The sequence below is a fragment of the Balaenoptera borealis genome, assembly GCF_965194805.1.
Source record: "Balaenoptera borealis genome assembly, chromosome: 1".
Lineage (NCBI taxonomy): Eukaryota > Metazoa > Chordata > Mammalia > Artiodactyla > Balaenopteridae > Balaenoptera > Balaenoptera borealis.
In genome coordinates, this window is record NC_138860.1 from 6,288,218 (window position 1) to 6,310,872 (window position 22,655).

General features: G+C 34.8%; 1 protein-coding gene across 8 annotated transcripts in view; it reads left to right on the forward strand.

The window, feature by feature from the left end:
• Positions 1 to 22,655, forward strand: part of KCNT2 (potassium sodium-activated channel subfamily T member 2) — a 376,144-nt gene that overhangs the window by 223,774 nt on the left and 129,715 nt on the right. For all 8 annotated transcript variants that reach the window (XM_082394255.1, XM_082394261.1, XM_082394256.1 and 5 more), the window contains one exon: positions 22,332 to 22,440. In XM_082394255.1, coding sequence (XP_082250381.1) covers positions 22,332 to 22,440 — 109 coding nt within the window. The remainder of the gene's footprint in view (positions 1 to 22,331; positions 22,441 to 22,655) is intronic.

Genomic DNA, 22,655 nt, shown 5'->3' on the forward strand with positions numbered 1-22,655 from the left:
AGTGTGGTTTTATAACATCTTGTACTCTTTGTCAGCCTCTTATGGGACTAGCAATTCCAGTAAAGCCTCTCCAGGGTCAAATATTTGATCTGAAATTACCTGGAAAAAAGATTACGCCTCCACATTGCTGAACCCTTCATAAATTGTCTCTCCTTAGTGACAAAACTGTGATGAAAAAGGCAAAACATTATAGTAGTTCAGTTTTTAGATGTGTTTCTGTAGCCCACGTTTTAATCAGAATAAAACCAAACCCATATCTTTTTCTTCACTGTACATTCCGAAACTCATTAAAAAAAATACACAAAACAAAACAAACGGACAAGAAAAATATGTACCTTACTAGGAAAAGAACTCCTTTACTGAAAAGCCTTGAATGAACTTAAAGAATGAACTGTACTCTCCAGTTTGTCACTTGAATGTAAAATCTTTGCTGTTTGTCTCCTAGTCAGATGAAATTACTCAGAAAATCAGTGGGAGGGTGAACCCCTATTATCTGAGTAAATTAATTGCTAATTTTAGGTTCCCACTCTATACTCCCCCTACCAAATAAAGTGTTAGGTCACCTGTGACTATTCAATTCCCTTTTCTTTATCGACTAATTTTCTTTCAACTACTGTGTTCTCTGGAAATTTCCCACTTCATTTTAACAAATATAGGAAGACAGAAAAATCAAATTGATAAATTTTCACCCACAAGTAGGAGTAAAGAATGTAAACATACGTTTGTAAATAAATTTGTAGGAGTAAAGAACATAAAACTCAATTTGTAAGTGATTTGTGAATTTTCTAAGAATTTTATTTCCCATGCTTCGATGATGATATTTCCTAAGTAACAGATTTGAATTAAAGTTCATGAATGAATGGAAGAATCAGACCACAATAGTAAAGTGCTGAATGAATAAAATTCTTTCTCCTTCACCACTAAAGCGTGCCGAGAAGAATGATTCATGATACTAGAACTATAGGAGTTAGTTCTAGGAACTTAAAAAAAAACAACAAAAAAGATTTTAATTGCAAAAAAGTTAAAATGGGCGAAAGGAAATACTTTCTAACAATATCATTGACAATACTCTATAAACATATGTTTTTCTTATAGTATATAGTCATGGATGGCTACCTTTATAAAAACAGTATTGTTTAAAATCACACACACACATACACACACACACACACACACACACACAAACACACACACATATTGGAGAAATGATTTGACTAAAAGTTTAGCCATCGGTTTTTACTGGCACAGCAGACACTCCAATGCCTCAATTTTTCCTCCCCAAAAAGAGAGTGGAAAAATATTTCTAAGCAATATAAATATTGGAAATTATCTTAGCTGTTTCTAAATAACATATGTATGCACAAGGCTTGGCTTTTACCAAATGGTGAGGTGTGAGTTCTTCATGCTGAATAACTTCTTCATTTCCCATATACACCCACGTAGACACCATGTTAAACTTCATTCTTACAACCTACTTAAAAACATAATGCTTTGAATTCTTATATTTTCAAAAGATAAATTACCAAAACTTTGAAAATTCTCCATTTTTAGATGGAAATATTTTCTTTTTGATTTTTGTCTTATTGTGAAGATTATCAGAAACCACTTAACATAAGGCCATCTTCAAACCCAGCACAATTTGGAGTTTTTACTTTTTTTTCCCACTATTTTTCACTTTGCAAAAAAATCAAACATACAGTTTTAAAATTATACAGTGAAAACGTGTATTCAACAGTGAACATTTTCCACATTTGTTTCATCTTCTATCTGTGTATTACACACACACACAGACACACAGACACACAAACACACACATTTTTACATAAGCATGTTTTTCCTAAGAATCACATTCTGCTACATAGCCAAGGTAACATTTTCACCCCTAAGAGATGAAAATCAGCATTTTATTTTTAATTGCATTGGCTTTTTAATGTTTTTTGTAGAAGTAATTTTAGATCAACAGAAGAATGGTATATATAGAACAGAGCGCTTCTATGTACCCTTTCACATAACACACCTTCCTGGAATGTTAACTTCTTATATAGCCATGGCCCATTTAATCAAAATTTTAAAAATTAACATTGCTGTGGATTATTTTTAAGTTAAATGCATTCCTGTATTTTGCTCCTCCTAATAAAATATCAATCATGTATTTGTTTTTCCTTTCTGTGACTTTTACAAGTTTAATATATGGGCCAAACCATATTTCCTGCCTTATCTCTTTGACACTTGATTAATTGCTGCTGACCATTAGGTATTTAAAGCCATTTTCTTGTGGACCACTTATAATTTAATTAACTCAAAGCATCTTTATGTTTTTCTCCATTAATTTTCTTATGGTTGTATATTTCTCAAAGACTCATTTTCATGGTTCTGAAAACCAGAGAAGCGTTTTTCTTCTTCTGTCTTAGGAAAATGCCAAGCATATTCTGTTATAACCTAGGTCTATGATTTTCAGTCTGTAAAGTAGTTTCTTGATATGAATGTTTCATAAAGAAAACCAGGTATATCCTCTTTTATTCTTGCTTGCTCATTCAGAACATTTTTATTGAGTCCTACTGTGAGCAATAAATTGTTCCAGACACTAGTGGTATAATGAAGATGAAGATGGAGTAGCTCTCTATTCCAATGGCAGATTTTCTAATTTTCTTTACCTCTAACCCTTTAATAGCCAGGGAGTGTGCCTTTACATTCATCCCAAGAATAGCACTTCAACTGAGCTTTTTCTTTCTACGGAGAACTTCATTTGTAACCTTAGAATCCTCCTCCTCAACCCTTGCCACCCTCCTGATATATCAAAACTCATGATCCCAATTATGTTCTAATTTAGTAAAGTTTTCATGATTTGATATAATATCCCTGTTCCTGGAATAGTTACTTCTGTATTGAAAAGAGTCTCTTAAAACACAATTTTTAACCCCAAAAGAATGAGATACTAATACTAGGATAGCCAACAAGTGGAGAGAGAAAATATTATAATGGGATGTTTATTTAATCTAACATTGCCTCACATCATACTATGTAAGGACATATTGTGCACATGCGCATGTGTGGGTGTTGTGTGTGTGTGCCATTGTGAATTAGGCTTTACTAAAGAATTGGAATGTTGTTGGAGAAGCCATGAGAGGCTAATGAAAGTTTTAGGTAAAGGTGTAAATTTTTAACTAGTTAACAAAGTGACTCCAGGGAAAATATGGAGCGCAGGGAAGAGGACAAAAAGGACCTCATGGGGTGATTATTTAGGAAGTTATTATATTTGTTCAGGTGAGCGATACTGAGAGATTGAACCTAATGGTCGTTCAGGGTGAGAACGGATTCACGAATCATTTCAGACGTTCTCTAGACTTCATAATCAATTGACTGTGAGAACCACAGAAGAGTGAGAAATAATTTTATTTTATCTTTGCAACTTTCCATCTCTTGTTTGTGTATTCTCATATTTAATATGAATTATACTATAACAGTTAACGAATCTACTTGTAGTTGCTTAGATGTTCATTTAACTCGTATGATTTAAAAACTTAAATGATCTGTTAAGAATGTTGAAAAGTAATACTATAACTCAGTAGAATAAAAATATGCAAAAATCTATGAAATAGTGAAAAGGAAAAAAAAAAAAAGTACAGTTTTCCACCTGTGTCGGGGAAACCCCAGGTCTTTCCTCCTGTGTTTCTCTGCTGTGACCTTTACTTCTCACACCAAGCACTTCGCTTCTGACACTTCTGGTCACCAAATGTGTGGTTTTTTTTTTTTTCCCTACACCAAGCAATTCTGTGCAACACCAGCTGGGTGTCCTACAATTCAACTCAATTCTGACACTGTCTATTCAAAGATAGCATCAGATCCCACAGGTTAAGGGACCAGACCTTCAAGACTCCCCCCGATGATGAGGTAATAGAGCAAGGCCTGGGAGGGTCCTGAGCACAGGAGCCTCTGTCCCTGTGGATTTGGGCTGCATCAGCCTCCCAGGGTGGATGTGTTCACCAACCTGGAAGCCCTCCAAACCCCTGACTACTGGTATTTTATGGAGATTTCCTCACATAGGCATGACCATTTATTAACTCCACTTCCAGCCCCTCTACCCTCTCTGGAAGATGGGGTTGGAACTGAAAATTCCAACCTTCTAATCACAACTTGGTCCTTCCGGTGACCAGTCCCATCCTGGAGCCATCCAGAAGCCCACCCAGAATCACCTCATTAGGACAAAAGATGCTTCTAGTACTCTTTTCACTTAGGAATTTACAACAGTTTTAAGAGCTCCGTGTCAGCGACTGGGTTGAAGACAAATATAATAACAAGAGATGTTCCTAGTGTTCTTATCAACCAGGAAATTACAATGGTTTCAGGAGTTCGGTGTCAGGAAAACTGGGGATAGAAATCAATATATATACTTTCTATTATCTCACAAAAAGTTTTCAAATAAATAAGTAATCTTCCACCATGATGTGGTAACAAAGAATTCTACAGGAGAAGGAGTGACACAGGAAAAGAACACCGTAAATCTAGGTACAGACCCCGTAATTCTTTCTGCATCATCCGTTTTTTCTAGCATTGTCATTAAAATGTGTGTCCGTAGAATGCTACTCTGGAGGTTTTGTTGGGAAATGCTTGGTATGAGAGTATTGTATAAAGTAGTAAAAGGATGCACATGCAGAAATCCAAAAAGGATGGATACATCAGCTAGTATCGGTTTATACAATTACATGAAGCTTTCATGAGGAAATAAGATGACCTGCACACAACATTTAAATAAAAAGACATCCATTACAGTTTTTATTGTAAGAATAGATGTAGAAAGAAGTAAAAGTGTCTCATATGAGAATACATACGTAAGATATACAAGATGTGGTGTGTATATATAAATTATCCACCTATAAGTCATTGTTAGAAATTATATTAAAATGAAGAGTAGTACAGATGAAATAAGCAAGATAGGAAATTCCTTAAAGTAGGGTAACAATTTTATTAATACTATTTATGTACATTAAATTGTATTTCATTTTTATATGGAAACGTAATACTAGCTAGAAGGTAGGTTTGTTGAAGATGGTTGTTTTTAATTTATTTATAGAGTTTCCATTTTCACATTTTTCCCACAAGATCCAAATTATCAAGTGTAATTAATGCCATGAAAAAATTTGGAAATAGTTATATCTAAGCAGGGAAGATGTTCACTTAATTACAACAAGGGGTTATGTTTGTATAGGCTATAATATGTTTGTATAGGCCTGAAATATCACTATTATGTGGGTAAAAGATAATTTACAGATCTGTGCAATTAGCATATTGTTATATAACCCACAACCAACTCTCATTTAATATATTGATATAATGACAACTTTCGACTGGGCACCAATGAAAGTTGCCCAGTTCTCATTTAAACCATCAAGCTATTCTGTGTAGTAAATCATAAGGACTAAATCTGATGAATTAGCCAATACGTAGTTCCTCCTTGAGAATGTTAAATTCACCTTCCAATAAGGAATGAAAAATAAGTCAATTTAAAAAGCGGTAGCTATTTTTGAAACCACCAAGGTGAATTTAATTAGCTGAGATAAGTTATTTCCAAAAAATTTTGGAAGTTTACATGTTTCAAAATAAGAAAAAGAAATTTGTAATATGTTGAAATTGTAAATTAGTAATTTTGACAAAATCAGTTTCTTTTTCGATTTTTTATTCATTATTAGGTTTTCAGCTTCTTAAGATTCAGTTTTGTCTGGAACTAAAAAAAGTAAAATAAAAGCTCAATTATCATAAAAGAGGTTTTTGTGAACTTGTGTTATAGTAGCCTTAAGATGATTATCTAGTTTAATTCCTAGGTTAAATGGTATGTGTACTTTTATGGTTTTTAATACACAATGCCAATTTGCTCTCCAGAAATGAATAACTTATCATTGCAGGAATGAGCAATATTCCTTTTAACTTTTGCCCCTTGGCTGAATGAAAAATAATATAAGAACTGTATTATTATTATTATTATTATTATTATTATTGTGGCAGTTGACATTTGTTTAATGCTTACTATGTGTAATGACTATGGTTCTGAATTACTTTTTATAGATTAACTCAATGAATTTTCTTTTTTTAATTAATTTTTTATTGGAGTATAGTGAATTTACAATGTTGTGTTAGTTTCTGCTGTACAGCAAAGTGAATCAGTTCTACATATACATATATCCATTCTTTTTTAGATTTGTTTCCCATATAGGTCATTACAGAGTATTGTAACTCAATGAATTTTCATCACAACCTTGTTAAGATAGTAGATTAGTTATCTATTGCTGATACTGAGTTAATGACTTCACATCTTCACTGTATAACCAGTAAACACTCATTGTCTCACAGTTTCTGTGGATCAGGAATTTGGGAGGAGTAATAATCAGGATATGTGTGATGTTGCAGTAAAGATGTAAGTTGGGGGTACATTATCTGAAGGCTTGACTTGGGCTGGAAGATCTGCATCCAGGGTGGTCCCCTTTTCACTGACATGGTTGGCAAGTTAGTGCTGGCTGTTGGCAGGAGGCCTTAGTTCCTTACCTCTTGGACTTTTCCTTAAGGCAGAAGCCAGAATGTCCTTGCCTTGGCCGTCACACTCTGTCATTTCCACAATATCTTACTGGTCACAAGATCAGTCCTATTCTGTGTAAGTGGGAATGACACAGGATCTAAATCCCAGGATATGAGAATCATGGAGGCTGTCTGGAAGGCTAGCTGCCACAGGTAGATTCCATTATTATTCCCCTTTTACAGATGAGAAAACTGAGACAGGAAGATGTTAAGTAAAATGCTGATGGTACCATAACTTAGTGGTACAGCTGGACCTTAAATGCACGTTTTCTGTCTCCAGAGCGTGTGCTGTTAAGAGATATGTGGTGTTGCCACTAATAGTTTGTTTTAATTTTAAAGTTTTGATTACTAACAGTTGCACATTTCCAAGTATCTATTGTACATTTAATTTGTGTGTGCGTTTGTGTATAAAACATCGCTTTACTGTTATTTTCTACAGAGGTGACTATTTTTCTCTTAGTGAATTGTAGAGATTTTTCGTATTCTAAAATTACTAACATTTTGACTTTTTGAAAGTTGCATTTTTTTTTTTTTTCAGTTTGCCAGTTGTCTTTCGGTTGTATTTATGGCGTTTTTAACTAACAGAATTTTTGTCTCTTTCTTGCACAATCATCAATGTTTTCTTTATGATTTTTGCCTCTAGATTATCCAAGGATCCATCATTTAATAGTTCAAATCAGTTTATTTTTCCAATAGTTACTTTTTTTAAAGACAGAGTTTTTAGCAACCCCTAGAATTATCTCCTAAGATCAAAAAGAATGTGTGGATTGTGAAGGACTGAAATGCCTAACTTACTTCACTTTTTTGGAATCTGTTGATGTGAACATCATGTTGAAAAATTGTAGGGGCTGGTTGGTGGAAGAATAGTCCATATTAGGCAAGGACTCAGCAAGACAAGACATGTGCCTCAATTATCCCATTAAGTCAACCTGACTTTGCATTAAGAAAGTCCTTTTAAATTGCATATGCCTTCTGGTAAAATTGAAATTTCAATTGTCTTTTGTATGTCTTTTTATTAAGATTGTTAGATGAATATCTAATTGATAGTAGCGTCTATCTACCTGTTTATTTCTGTAAGCATGGCCATTTTGGAGGGAAAGGAAAAGATTTGGTTATTATGGGAGACTGCTGAAAAACAGTATTTACGATACACTCATTGGCGGTGGCCAATGAGTGTATCCTAAATACCCAATAGAAGAGATGAGGTGAGAGTTTTCTTTGCAGTTTTGTCCAGAGTAATGACATGGCTGAAAACAGCTGTCTCAGGTTATACATGACAACTATAAATATGACTGTGGGTTGTCGTTTGCGTGGGAAGATCAGGCAGATCGTAGCATCTTCTGTCTTTGGTAAGGAAAAGGTGTGTACTCACAGAAGTGCATATTTCCACTTATTGTCTATTTTTATGAAAGAAAAAACTTTAGTTATCATGGGACTCTGTAGTTTGCTGCATGCTCTTCTGTGTTATTTCAATCTGAAGTTTACATTTGTGTAAGACAGATATAAATAACTATACCAATTTGTCTAATATGATACTAGGCATAGTTGCTCAAAGCCTTAATGTGCTTAAGGACGTGGAATTCGAACTCATGCCTTGTGGCTCCAAATGTAATGATTCTTTCAATCAAATACAGGAGCACCTTTGCAACATTTTCCTACTTTATAACGTATTTCTACAAATGCTGGGATTATATTTTAATCTTCATAGAATGTGTGGTTCGGAAAGTCTGTTTTCCAGTTTAATTGACAATGATTTCCAGAGATTTAGAGTGAAAAAGATATGTAGTGGACTGTATACCTGTCCCCTGACATCCTCCCAAATGATTTCAGGCCTATTTACACTATTCAGACCTCACGATACCCAAACTCAATCTTCCGTTTTGCTAATTCAACCATCTAGTGCTATCTAAAGCCTTCCCCTCCACTTCACTGATGCAATGCTTTTCAATTAGCTTTTGTTTTTCTGATGTGAGACCTATTTAATTTATTTTATTTTATTTTTTCACTTTGCTGTACAGCAGAGATTGGCCCAACATTGTAAATCAATTAGCTTTTAACACAGTGCTACTCAAAGTGTAGGCCAAAAACCAGTTTCAGTCTACAGACTTTTACTAGGCTATAAAATAAATACAAAACTGAGAGTGAGCATTTAGAAACTTTGATAGCAATCTGCCGTTGCTGTGACACCCTCGTGCATCACAGTGTGTTGTCTTTTTGATAAGTGAGTAGACTGGTTTGGATCATATTATATTCATAGGTGAGTCACATATGGCATGAGTTCTATACAGGCATGGACGATAGAACTGCATATGTGTCTGCAATGCGTTGGAAATTGAAAAGAAAAGAAACATCCGTCCTTCATCACAAAAAGCTGAGAAGCATAGCTCTGATGCCTTATCGGTCTAGTCTTCTGTGCCTCACCTTCCTTTTTTCTGTCCTGTCCTCTTTAAACCACCTGAACTCTGGTCTGTCATTCAGTCAACCTCATATCTGTATACTGCTTTCCTTTGTTTTAACTTTTTATGGCTCCTGATTGACAATAACAAACATACAAACAAACAAAATTCTTATCAGATGGATTCTTTTTTCCTGCTCCTTGACTGAGCGCTGCTAGAAAAAAAAAAAAATCACACCGTGGGTCAGACTCATATCACTGTGAACTCATGGTCTGGCAGCTCACAGGCCCTTAACAGTGTGGATTTTTTTTCCTTATCAAAACACACTCTTACTCTTGCAGTTACCATTTCAATCTTTAGTTCACCTCTTAATTCTTAGGTAGGGGAAGCCAATGAGTGAAAATTTCCTCAGATCTTTGCTACCGTATTTTCCTAATGTTACTTCCTTTTCACTTACCATTTCCTGCTTTTCTCCTGTTACAATAGGATTTCCTTATCTCCAGGCTGGACCCCATCACCTTGTACCTCGTCAGCAACCTTGTGATATTTTTCTCTCCTTAATCTTCAAATCTCTTTCTTTGTTAATTTATCTCCGTTAAAATTTAAACATCCTCCTACCTCTCTGATTTACTTTTAAGAAAATCACCTCTGTATGCTTTCTTCACCTTTCAACTAACTACTGTTAATTATCCTTAAAAATCTTAGTTTAAACATCACTTCCTTGGGGATACTCTTTCTGATTCCTGCAGAGCAGGAAACGTATCCTTTTGTATCTTCTTAGAGCACTTGCATTTATGTCCTTTATAAAATTTATCACAGTATATTTGCTACTAATAAATTTTCTAGAGATCTTTCAAAATCCCTTTGAATCAGTGACTCAAATCATTTTAGTCCAGCTATGATTTTGGGGTGTGTGTGATTGAAAAGCAGTGAAATTGATTTCAAGGTCAGACTTGGCCACATTCCTTCCAAACTCCCTCATTAAATGATGGGGTTTTGGGAAACGTGGTGTTTGTATTTTTTCAGTCATCAGTTCAGTTAAGTGGTTGTTTGAACCACTTGTCCGTCTGGTAGCAAGTAGTAAGCTTTAAAGTAAGTTCAGGGGAGAGAAAAACCACTAGAAGATTCACTTATTGTAATGTGCTTGGTTAATCAATTTTAGACTTGTATAGCTTTTGTAGAGTTCTTTATAGGCCATGTAAATTTAAGTTAATAATGGATTTAGGCAAGTAACTTGACCTCTGTGAACATCTAATTGCTTATCTGAAAACTGTTTAACACAATATATATCATAAAACTTCTGTGAGGTTTAATAACACACACGCATACATACATATATATGTACCATTTAGCATAAAAGTTGAAATCCTATTTGGGATTAGTATTATTATAATATATTAAGGCAATTCAATAACTATATCATTAACTCTCATGATATCAATTACAATCATGAGCTAGTGAGAAATGAATACTTTCGGTTAGTACCTAAATAAATGGAGTTCTGAGGTCAGCAATTTTTCAAAAAATATTAAGACTGCTGTTTCTGTGACATGTTTATAATAAAGGGAGGTTATTAAAATTAAAACTGTTTTGCTCTAGGATACAGGAAATGATTCCCCTTTGAGCACTTAATTAGTATGATACATTAAAAAAATTACAGCATTAACATAAGGATTCAAGTAATTAGAAAAACACAAAAATGTGTTTTATACTCAATATTACTGAAGTGCAATACATCTGTATATAGAACGTTGCCAACGTCAAACTGGGTTGAATTCTGTATATTTAATAAGCATCTTATATTTAGATCTTGTGAAACTAAATGACTTTTAAAGCTTTACTTAAACCTATTCTTAGCCATTGAATGGTTCACAGTCCTCGAATTGGCAGAAGTATGATGTCTGCTCATGTACACACACACACACACACACACTCTGACTGGTATTTTATTGATTAAAGCAACAGGACCAAAATAAAACTCGATTGTTAGAGATTATTCTCCTCGAAGAAAAAGAAGCAATTTTCATGGCAGTCAACCCACTCATGCTTATAAACAGAGTCTAATAAGCGAAGGCTATGTGAGAGGTTTATAATGCAATTTGTTCAGTCGGTCTATGTAATAAACTCTTTCCCTGTAAAATAAAAACAAATAACATTCAATTTTTAAAATTTACCCTGTTTCGTGTTTCTCTTTAAAAGCTCTTTCTCCAAAGGATATTTGATTTCTGTAAATCAAAATCCAGGACTAGACTGCTTTCATGCACTGTCCACTGTTGCTTACTGCTTTCTGAAGAGCTTTTACCTAGCAACCGCATGGAAGAAGCTTCCAGTGCTTTAAATCATAGACAAGCTCAAAAAATACTGTGAGGCAGACTTTTAAAAAGATATTCTGAAAAAAAAAAAAAAAAAAAAGATATTCTGACTTGTTAAAATGTAATTAACAAATTGATTTTCCATAAAGGAAAAGGGCCTTGAAAATAGATTTGATCGTATCTGTCTGTAAATTTGTAGCTTTAATTGTAATTGCTTATCTGAAGAGCTTTTAAATCAAACCTAATAAAAATAGCAATAAAACAGAAACCACGAATCTCACATAATCCTGCTATTTTAAAAGTCGTAGCCCTTGAAAACTGTTTCCCATTCCTTAAGATAGTTACTCTTAACATTTTGATTCCCATTCTTACAATTTTTCATGCTTATTCACACATACGTATGCACACATGAACATATATGCAGAAGTCAGCTTTTTTATCCATGGAGTTATATTGTATCGTTTTGCTACTTACATTTTAAAACTGTATTATTGACATTATTTCAAGATGGTTTATTGAAATCTGTCTTTTTATTTTTAATAATGCAGGATTGTGATGATAAATAGTACCTGTTTAGAATTCTGATGAGCATTTTATATTCATTATCTACTTTTCTCCGCAGAAAACCCTATGAGGTAAATATTATTATAATTCACAGTTTTAAAGATAAGGCAAGTTAGGCTCTGAGGGATCAGGACCTTGCCTGTGGCCTGGCACACTTGGGGTTGACACCATTTGCTCTCATGTGCGTATGCCCTGATGGCAAGCAACCCAAGAGAAAGAGCTGAGTCAAAACAGAAACTTTACAGGGATGAGAAGAAAATACAAGATTTCGAAAGAGGAAATGCTTTCTTCAACAAGGGAAGTAAATTAGAAAGAAAACATGGACAGATTTGATCATTGCTAAGGAGTAATCTTTGTCTGCATAATCAAAACTGGACTTTTGCCACATATGTGGTCTCACCAGCAAGAGGGACAGCGTGTAGGGGAAGTGGTTTTCTCTACAAAATATTGATCCAGAAGTTTACAAAACCTAGTCTAGTAACCATATTTAACTAAAGGAGGAGTTGAGACATGTCATTTCTCCCTGGACAGGCACGCACCCAGCTAAACCTTGGAGATGGGTGAGGGGAAATGAAGTCTCTTACTAAAAGGAAGAAGGAGAGAATGAATATGGGGTGAGAGTAGTTTCAGCCACAGTTCAAACCTTTTTGTCCACGCAAGTATCCATGTACAGTGTTTTTCCCTTATACATTAAGATACTCATTCATTATTATGAAAAATTCCCCAAAGTTGCCTCAATTGCTGCATCCAACTCAAAGTGCAGGATATCTCGATAATGCAAAGTCATTGCTAGCTGTAGATCCTAATAGTCTGGCAATGAACACACCAATAAGTGAGTTAGTTACCTCTCCCCCACCCCATATGCATATATAATAGCAAGGCAAGATAGCTATGATAAAATAGTGGGTTTTCGAAAAAGAAAGGGAGACACACAGCAGACATTGTTCCACAGGAATGGTGAAATCCTGTGGGACATGAATTGCAGAGACCTTGCAGTAATTTTTTTGATTAGACACTCATCCTGCTCTTAGAAAATAACTCCTTTGTCTATTCATAAACATAGATCCGTGGTCACTATCTTCTGTGGCTACAGAGAATGTTGAAATTAGAACAGATTTCCGCCAGTCCTTTCTATGTGTCTATAATTGTGCTCAAAGTTCTTTTCTAAGAACTTTCTTGCACTTGCCATATTTACTGGCTTTTGCTACCGTGTCCATATCACCCTCTCGGTTGTCATGGCAACTACCTCGGCATCATCTGAAACAATAAGTTTATTGGGTGGGAAGGCAGCACAGCACCTTTATCTGATCCCCACATTAGGTCCAGCTTTATTGATCTGGCTGAAAAGTCTTAAAAGGAGGTCGCTGATAAAGATTCTGAAAGACAGTGTCATCTCCTGCGATTTAGGGTACAGTTCACTGTTTTGGTTCTGCAACTGTCCGGATTCCTGGACTCCTAGGTTTCTGGCTTCAAGCAATGTTCCCTTCTCTCTCTGCTTGCAGAGTGATCGATTTTTACCCCAGATCATCTGTCTCTGTATACCTGACTAAAATCAGCAAGGTGCTGTCACCCACGTTAGTATTCTTGCCCTTTCTGATACCTCTCCCAGACGTGTCTCCATCGACAGGTAGTTTCTGCATTCAGAGGGGAAAATGGATAATAGGGAAAGATAGCAATTTCTGTCACCGATATAATTCTACATTATGCGTCTCTATAGTACTTAAATTTTATATAACTTAGTCTTCTTTTTAAAAAAATTTTATTGGAGTATAGTTGATTTACAGTGTTGTTAGTTTCAGGTGTACAGCAAAGTGAATCAGTTATACATATATCCACTCTCTTTTTTTTTTTTTTAGATTCTTTTCCCATATAGGTCACTACAGAGTATTGAGTAGAGTTCCCTGTGCTATACAGCAGGTTATCTATTATATAGATATCTATTTTATATATAGTAGTGTGTATATGTCAATCCCAATCTCCCAGTTTATCCCCCCCACCTTATCCCGTGGTAACCATAAGTTTGTTTTCTGCATCTGTGCCTCTACTTCTGTTTTGTAAATGAATTCATTTGTACCCTTTTTTTTTTAGATTCCACATACAAGTGATATATGATATTTGTCTTTCCATGTCTGACTTACTTCACTCAGTATGACAGTCTCTAGGTCTATCCATGTCTCTACAAATGACCCATTTTTGTTCTTTTTTTATGGCTGAGTAATATTCCATTGTATATATGTACCACATCTTCTTTATCCATTCCTCCATCAATGGACATTTAGGTTGCTTCTATGACCTGGCTATTATAAATAGTGCTGCAATGAACATTGGGGTGCATGTATCATTTTGAATTATGGTTTGCTCCGGGTATATGCCCAGGAGTGGGTTTGCTGGATCAATCATATGGTAGCTCTATTTTTAGTTTTTTAAGGAATCTCCATACTATTCTCCACAATGGCTGCACCAATTTAAATTCCCATCAACAGTGTAGGAAGGTTCCCTTTTCTCCACACTCTCTCCAGCATTTATTGTTTGTAGATTTTTTGATGATGGCCAGTTTTTAATTAGAAAATCACTTGATAAAAACTGGCAGTTTGTGGCTTGAAATGTCCCCAAAAGGAAATGTAAGTAGCTGATGAAAAAAAATGAGCTGAAAAACTGCCCAATCTCCTAAGTCATTGTCCCTCTTTTCCACACTGCTTGGTCATACGGATAGCCAGGAAAATGCTTCTTTCAGTGCCCTAGACTTGTGTTTCGGTGATTTCCCTTCTTTCAGTGTTCTTGTCCACGTCTTATCTCTGCACCCACTTCTAGAGGCATATTCCCTAGATCATGTAAATGTGAGCCTTCTATCATGGCTATTCCTAGTCCCCCCTCTGTGACCACCACCCCCTATCTTTCTAGTTCATGTCCTCTAATACAGAACTCCAACAATCTTTTGACTACACTGGGACTTGCGATTTGTTGAGTCGACCAAGTTTTCACCTGTTGGTCCTGTCTTCCCTTCTTAACCTGTTTGCATCCCATGGCACACCTTTAGAACCCATAATTTCAATTCAGCCTAGTTCGTTGACTTTCCATTAGTTAGACTTGTTTGTCAGAAATCAACTCTAGTGAACAACTCTCTGTCTTCTAGGTGTTTACTTCCATGCATTTGAATGTGGCCAGAGGAAACCAAACAAAAGACGACCTGCAGGCTATTCCTCCATTAAATTCATGATCACTAATTTTTAGGGGTCTAGAAGCTGCCAAACAATCATTCTGTCTCTCAATTCTGTTTCTTCTCCCACTCTCTTAAACAGTGATACCATATTTTCTCCTCTCAACTCCAACCTCTTCCCTAATCATCATTTCCACCTATTTTACTAAGAGAGTAGAACAGGGGCTTCCCTGGTGGCGCAGTGGTTGAGAATCTGCCTGCCAATGCAGGGGACACGGGTTCGAGCCCTGGTCTGGGAAGATCCCACATGCCGCGGAGCGGCTGGGCCCGTGAGCCACAATTGCTGAGCCTGCGCTTCTGGAGCCTGTGCTCCGCAACAGGAGAGGCCGCGATAGTGAGAGGCCCGCGCACCGCGATGAAGAGTGGCCCCCGCTTGCCGCAACTGGAGAAAGCCCTCGCACAGAGACGAAGACCCAACACAGCCATAAATAAATAAATAAACAAATACTTAAAAAAAAAAAAAAAGCTCCCATGTATCCATATTAAAAAAAAAAAAGAGAGAGTAGAACAATTGGAAGAAAAACAAAATTTTCGTAAACGTCTGCCTACACATCTACCCACCAACCTGAAGGTAGAACGCCCATATATTCTACCTTTTTTCCTGTTGTTATAGATGAACAATTTTAGTAGCAATATGGCTGAGAAGAGGCATGAAAAGAGTGATATGTTAGTAAGATTACCCAAATTCTGACAATCTAGGAATGACATTTTAAGGAATTCGAAATATATACTATAAGCTTTAGGATTTATGAAAGATCATTAGTCCATTTGGAAGATCAAACAGCACTCTCTAGTTATTGTTGATAATGGAAATGTTCTGTTTGCCTTGTCTAATACCTAGCCAGTAGTCACAAGTGTTATTGAGAACTTAATTGTTATTGAACTTTTATTTCTGTATAATTTTAGTTTATTTAAATGTAAATAGCCACATGTAGCAGAGGCAACTGTATTGGCCAGCAGTTTCATTTTTATTTTATGTAATTAATTAGTTAATTATTTTATTGAAGTATAGTTGATTTACAATGTGTTCATTTCAGGTGTACAGCAAAGTGATTGAGTTATTCATACGTATATATCTATTTTTTCTCAGATTCTTTTCCCTTATAGGTTATTGGAAAATATTGAGTAGAGTTCCCTGTGCTATACAGTGTGTCCTTGTTGGTTATCTGTTTTATATATAGTAGCATGTATAGGTTAATCCCTAAACTCCTAATTTATCCCTCCCCCTGCTTTCCCCTTTGATTATCATGTTTGTTTTTTATGTCTATGGGTCTACTTCAGTTTTGTATGTGAGTTCATTTGTATCATTCTTATTTTAGCTTCCACATATAAGCAGTATTATATGATATTTGTCTTTGTCTGGCTTACTTCACTTAGTATGGTAATCTCTGGGGCTATCCATGTTGCTGTAAATGGCATTATTTCATTCCTTTTTATGGCTGAGGCAACCATATTGGCCAACACAGTTTTAGAAGGGTGATAGGTGGGATGCTGAAGAATCGGAGAACAGGAAGAGCAGTTCAGAAGCTGTTTCGTTACCCCCAGTGAGAGATTATGAGAGTTTGAATAAAGGTCCGGCATCCCTTAACTGTAATCCCCAATCCAGAAAATTCTGAGAAAAGAAAATATTTTATTATTTGTGTTGGTGTTAAAATCTGACCTGACCTGAAATTATTTGGTAGCAATCCCTGTACTGAACTTAATTTTTTTAAAAATTTTTATTGGGGTAAGTTACTTTACAATATTGTGTTAGTTTATACTGTATAGCAAAGTGAATCAGCTGTACGTATACATATATCCCCTCTTTTTTGGATTTCCGTCTCATTTAGATCACCACAGAGAACTGAATAGAGTTCCCTGTGCTATACAGTAGGTTCTCATTAGTTATCTATTTCATACATAGTATCAATAGTGTATATATGTCAAGCCCAATCTCGCAATTCATCCCACTCCCCCCTTTCCCCCTTGGTATCCATACATTTGTTCTCTACGTCTGTGTCACTATGTCTGCTTTGTAAACAAGATCGTCTATACAAATCTTTTCAGATTCCACATATATGCATTAATATACAATATTCGTTTTTCTGTTTCTAACTTACTTCACTCTGTATGACAGTCTCTGGGTCCAGCCATATCTCTACAAATGACCCAGTTTTGTTCCTTTTTATGGATGAGTAATATTCCATTGCATATATGTACCACATCTTTTTATTTTATTTTATTTATTTATTTATTTATTTTTTAACATCTTTATTGGAGTATAATTGCTTTACAATGGAGTGTTAGTTTCTGCTTTATAACAAACTGAATCAGCTATACATATACATATATCCCCATATCTCCTTCCTCTTGCATCTCCCTCCCATTCTCCCTATCCCACCCCTCTAGGTGGTCACAAAGCACTGAGCTGATCGCCCTGTGCACTAGCTATCTATTTTATATTTGGTAGTATATATAAGTCCATGCCACTCTCTCACTTCGTCCCAGCTTACCCTTCCCCCTCCCCGTGTCCTCAAGTCCATTCTCTATGTCTGCATCTTTATTCCTGTCCTGCCCCTAGGTTCTTCATAACCATTTTTTTTTTTTTTTAGATTCCATATATATGTGTTAGCATATGGTATTTGTTTTTCTCTTTCTGACTTACTTCACTCTGTATGACAGACTCTAGGTCCATCCACCTCACTACAAATAACTCAATTTCGTTTCTTTTTATGGCTGAGTAATATTCCATTGTAGATATGTGCCACATCTTCTCTATCCATTCATCTGTCGATGGACACTTTGGTTGCTTCCATGTCCTGGCTATTGTAAATAGAGTTGCAATGAACATTTTGGTACATGACTCTTTTTGAATTATGGTTTTCTCTGGGTATATGCCCAGTAGTGGTATTGCTGGGTCATATAGTAGTTCTATTTTTAGTTTTTTAAGGAATCTCCATAGTGGCTCTATCAATTTACATTCCCACTAAAAATTCATGAGGGTTCCCTTTTCTCCACACCCTCTCCAGAAATTATTTTTTGTAGATTTTTTGATGATGGCAATTCTGACCAGTGTGAGGTGATACCTTATTGTAGTTTTGATTTGCATTTCTCTAATAATTAGTGATGTTGAACGTCTTTTCATGTGTTTGCTGGCCATCTGTATGTCTTCTTTGGAGAAATGTCTATTTAGGTCTTCCACCCATTTTTTGATTGGGTTGTTTATTTTTTTGATATTGAGCTGCATGAGCTGTTTGTATATTTTGGAGATTAATCCTTTGTCAGTTGCTTCGTTTGCAAATATATTCTCCCATTCTGAGGGTTGTCTTTTCCTCTGTTTATGGTTTCCTTTGCTGTGTAAAAGATTTTAAGTTTCATTAGGTCCCATTTGTTTATTTTTGTTTTTATTCTCATTACCTTGGGAAGTGGGTCAAAAAAAAATCTTGCTGCGATTTATGTCAAAGAGTATTCTGCCTATGTTTTCCTCTAAGAGTTTGATAGTGTCTGGCCTTACATTTAGGTCTTTAATCCATTTTGAGTTTATTTTTGTGTACGGTGTTAGGGAGTGTTCTAATTTCATTCTTTTACACGTAGCTGTCCAGTTTTCCCAACACCACTTATTGAAGAGGCTGTCTTTGGCTCCATTGTATATTCTGACTTCCTTCATCATAGATTACGTGACCATAGTTGCATGGGTTTATCTCTGGGCTTTCTATCCTGTTCCATTGATCTATATTTCTGTTTTTGTGTCTTAATTACTGTAGCTTTGTAGTATAGTCTGAAGTCAGGGAGCCTGATTCCTCCAGCTCCATTTTTTTTCTCAAGATTGCTTTTGATATTGGACGTCTTTTGTGTTTCCATACAAATTGTAAAATTTTTTGCTCGAGTTCTGTGAAAAATGCCATTGGTAATTTGATAGGGATTGTGTTGAATCTATAGATTGCTTTGGGTAGTATAGTCATTTTCACAATATTGATTCTTCCAATCCGAGAATATGGTATATCTCTCCATCTGTTTGTGTCATCTTTGATTTCTTTCATCAGTATCTTATAGTTCTCTGCATACAGGTCTTTTGCCTCTTTAGATAGGTTTATTCCTAAAATTAGTATGAGTATTCCCACATTAGCTGAAGAAATAATAGACATAAGCATAGGTTGCTCCCTACACATATTACATATGGTTTGCAAGATGAAGCATATTGTCTTTCCAAAATTTGAAAAAGAAATTAATTCTAAAAGCTGATAGCTGGCCCTTAAGAGTATGGACAAGGATCAGAAGCCTGTAGTAAGTAGTGAGAGTGGGAATGGGGGTAGGGGAATGAGAGAGAGACGGAGGGCTTTAGTGGTATAATCAGTCCATAAACCTTGGCAGTCATATGACATTGGGAAATGAGGGGCAAAGTAGGATGAAAGAATATTGTCAGTTTTTTAATTCAAGTTAATGGATAGTGATGAGTATTCAAAAAATATCTGAGAAGGAGGGATAGATTTGGACCTGAGAGGAGAGATCTAGAGATATATTCAATTCTGTTTTGCAGACTGGGTTTCTGTAATTTATGCAAATGAAGAATATTATTGTATCATAGTCCTTTCCCTGTGCTAATCATCCTCCTTATTGATTACATAGATGTTTTCTTTATAAAAAGAGTACTGATTTTTCTTATTATCTAACAAGGAATCCCAACATTATATACAATTAACTCATTAATCTAAGATGATTGCTTTCAACCTATCTGATCCAATACCTCTTTTTTATGATAAATATTTTGTAGCACTTCCTTTACTATCCTGGAATGAAATTCAGAGTAAATGTAAATATCTATATGAATACATTTTAAATAATTAATATAATGTCCTAATTGTAATATGAAGGAGAAAGAGAAGGGAAATAATTAATAATAAGGAAGTGTATATTTCAATATGTAAATGCCCAGGTATGAATAACCAAAAAAAGACAATACAAGAGAGACAATTGCTTGCACCAATAAGTATGTGCCCACTACTGACACTGACAGTAGTGGGCACATTCTTATTATTAATGATCATATCTTAAATTCATATTAATGACTCACATACAATACTAAACAAAATAAACTTTCTCTTAATTTATACAGTGGTTGTCTTTCTAAATAATTCAGTATTTACTAAAATAGTGCAAAACCTACTTTGTATTTATGTGTAAAATAGCCTCCAGTAATATGTACATTGCTTGATAGGCTAATAGACACTGTAAAAACTTTACTTACTTATAGAAAAAAGCATATACAGAAATAAATATTACTACCTAAAACTTACTAATCTTTCCCTTCTTTCCATTTCCCACAGATTAGTATAGTTTTTGAAAAATTAGCCAGTGCAACATGATCTTCCATCAACCATCCCCAACCAAACACAGATGAACACATTAAGTGAGGAAAAGGGAAGGAAGGGGACCCAATTTTTTACTTTTTAACCACTGAAGGGAAATAAGATGGAATATTTTTCAACTATCACAGAACTATCACATTTTCTCATGGTCCCCTACTAGAAGAAATACGGTTTGTACATTAAACCAAGGGAAAGTTAATAATTGCATGTGGTTTTGCATATATGGTAAACATACCTTCTAAATTTTCTGGTAGTCTATCTCATGTCATAAAACATGTAAACATTTTTCTTAAATCATATGTTCAATTTTTGGTTTAAAATTTATGGACCCCATATGTATGGCTATCATATAATTCTAAAGTAATAACACTCTTCATTTAGCAGTTTTGTTACTTTATTTTCATAGATAGGGCGTACACACTCAAAAATTATTTTGAGAAATATTGAAATAGTGGTTTAAGTCACTGTTATTTTGCAAATATTTTTGTATACTTTTCCACATTCAAACTTGGATTTAGAATCTACCTGCCTTCCTGCAAAATATTAAGTATCATCGTTATGTATTTTTGAGATTTTCCTTAAACATTATCATTATAATATATTTGACAAGCAAAAAAAAGAGGAAAGAGAAACAAAGAAAGAGACATTATTAGCAGATTCTTGATTTTTTTAAGAGTAAATCCTGATATGTAACCATAGCATACAATTTCTTCCATAAAATGTGAAAGAAAAAAAATGAATAAGGAAATGAAGGAAAAAGAAAAAAATAATGGGCTCTTTCATATGCTAACTCATGTTATACAAATTGGAGTAATGTTATTATTTATCTGTCTGGAGCATTTGATGAACCATTTCCCAAGTAATCTTGTTTCTTCATAAACTGTATGGTGTATGTATTCATCTTATAGATCCGACTCACCTATTCAACCTTCTGTTTCTTAATTTAGCTAAAACTGCTATTTTCTGCCTAAGAATATTTATTTTCTTAGAACTTTAAACAGTCTTTATTTCCAATACCAGCTATAATAGTTTACTTGGAAGGGAAGTTTTTTTTCCCCAAAACAAACAGCTTTTTTCCCAAACAAACTTTAATTGCTTCTCTAAAATATGATTTCTGTGGAAAATTGAGTATATGGCATCCGGGCCCTCGTTCTTGCATGAAAATAATATACTTGGGCTGAGTAGCATCACCCCCCTTTAATATGACCTGCGCCCCCTTACGGGCCATCTTTTCTAACACTCTTTATTGTTTTTATGTCATTGAATTTCTTTTTATGCCATTTATTATCTTTTCTGACTGGACCCTACCATCTTTTGAATTTTTGACCTAGGTCCTGAGGTTAAAGTATAATTTAAATTTATATTTATTTCAGGATTAATTTTTATTGATTGGTCATTACGGTTGTTTTGATTATAAAAAATCTATTACGTGTATGTTGTGCAAATATTATCTGCCACATTTTTTAATAATCACTTTCTAAGTCTTTATGTTGACGATGAAGTTGATAAATCAATTATGTTATAAATCAGTACTATTGTATTTCATACCATAGAATTATCAGAAGTAAAGGAGACTTTATATAGTCTCTGGTTTATTATCCAGACTGTACCTCTAACCTACCTACATGTTACCTCCTTCTACAGATGAGGCACAGGAAAAATAAACATTTTGCCAAAGGCTGTCAATTTTATTAAAGACAGGTCTGGGGCCAGATCCTCCATACCTCAGTAACTTACCTCATAGTCTAGTACTCTCTCTTATGAATCATTTTTCCTGGGGATAAATTTGCACATGTAAAAACCTCTCTAAAACAAGTGTGTTTATATGGAAAGTTTTATAATTTTATTCATTGTTTTATTTTTCATATTATTTTAAAATACTACTATCCCAAGGTAAATTATTCTAATTTACCTATTTTATTTCAAACAGATCATGTTGTTTGTGAAGAAGAGTTTAAATACGCCATGTTAGCTTTAAACTGTATATGCCCAGCAACATCTACACTTATTACACTACTGGTTCATACCTCTAGAGGGCAGTAAGTATATTTTTTTCTTTAAGATAATGCATTTTAAATTATAAAAAAATATAAGTGCAGTTATGTGATTTAGAAATACAGTAGTAAGCCTAGGTATATACAGCTAGATATGTACCTATACTTGTATTTGTGTGTTATCATCATCTGACAGATAGATAGATAGATAGGTAGAGAGACAGACAGACAAATACAAACCTGTTACAGGGTCCAAGACA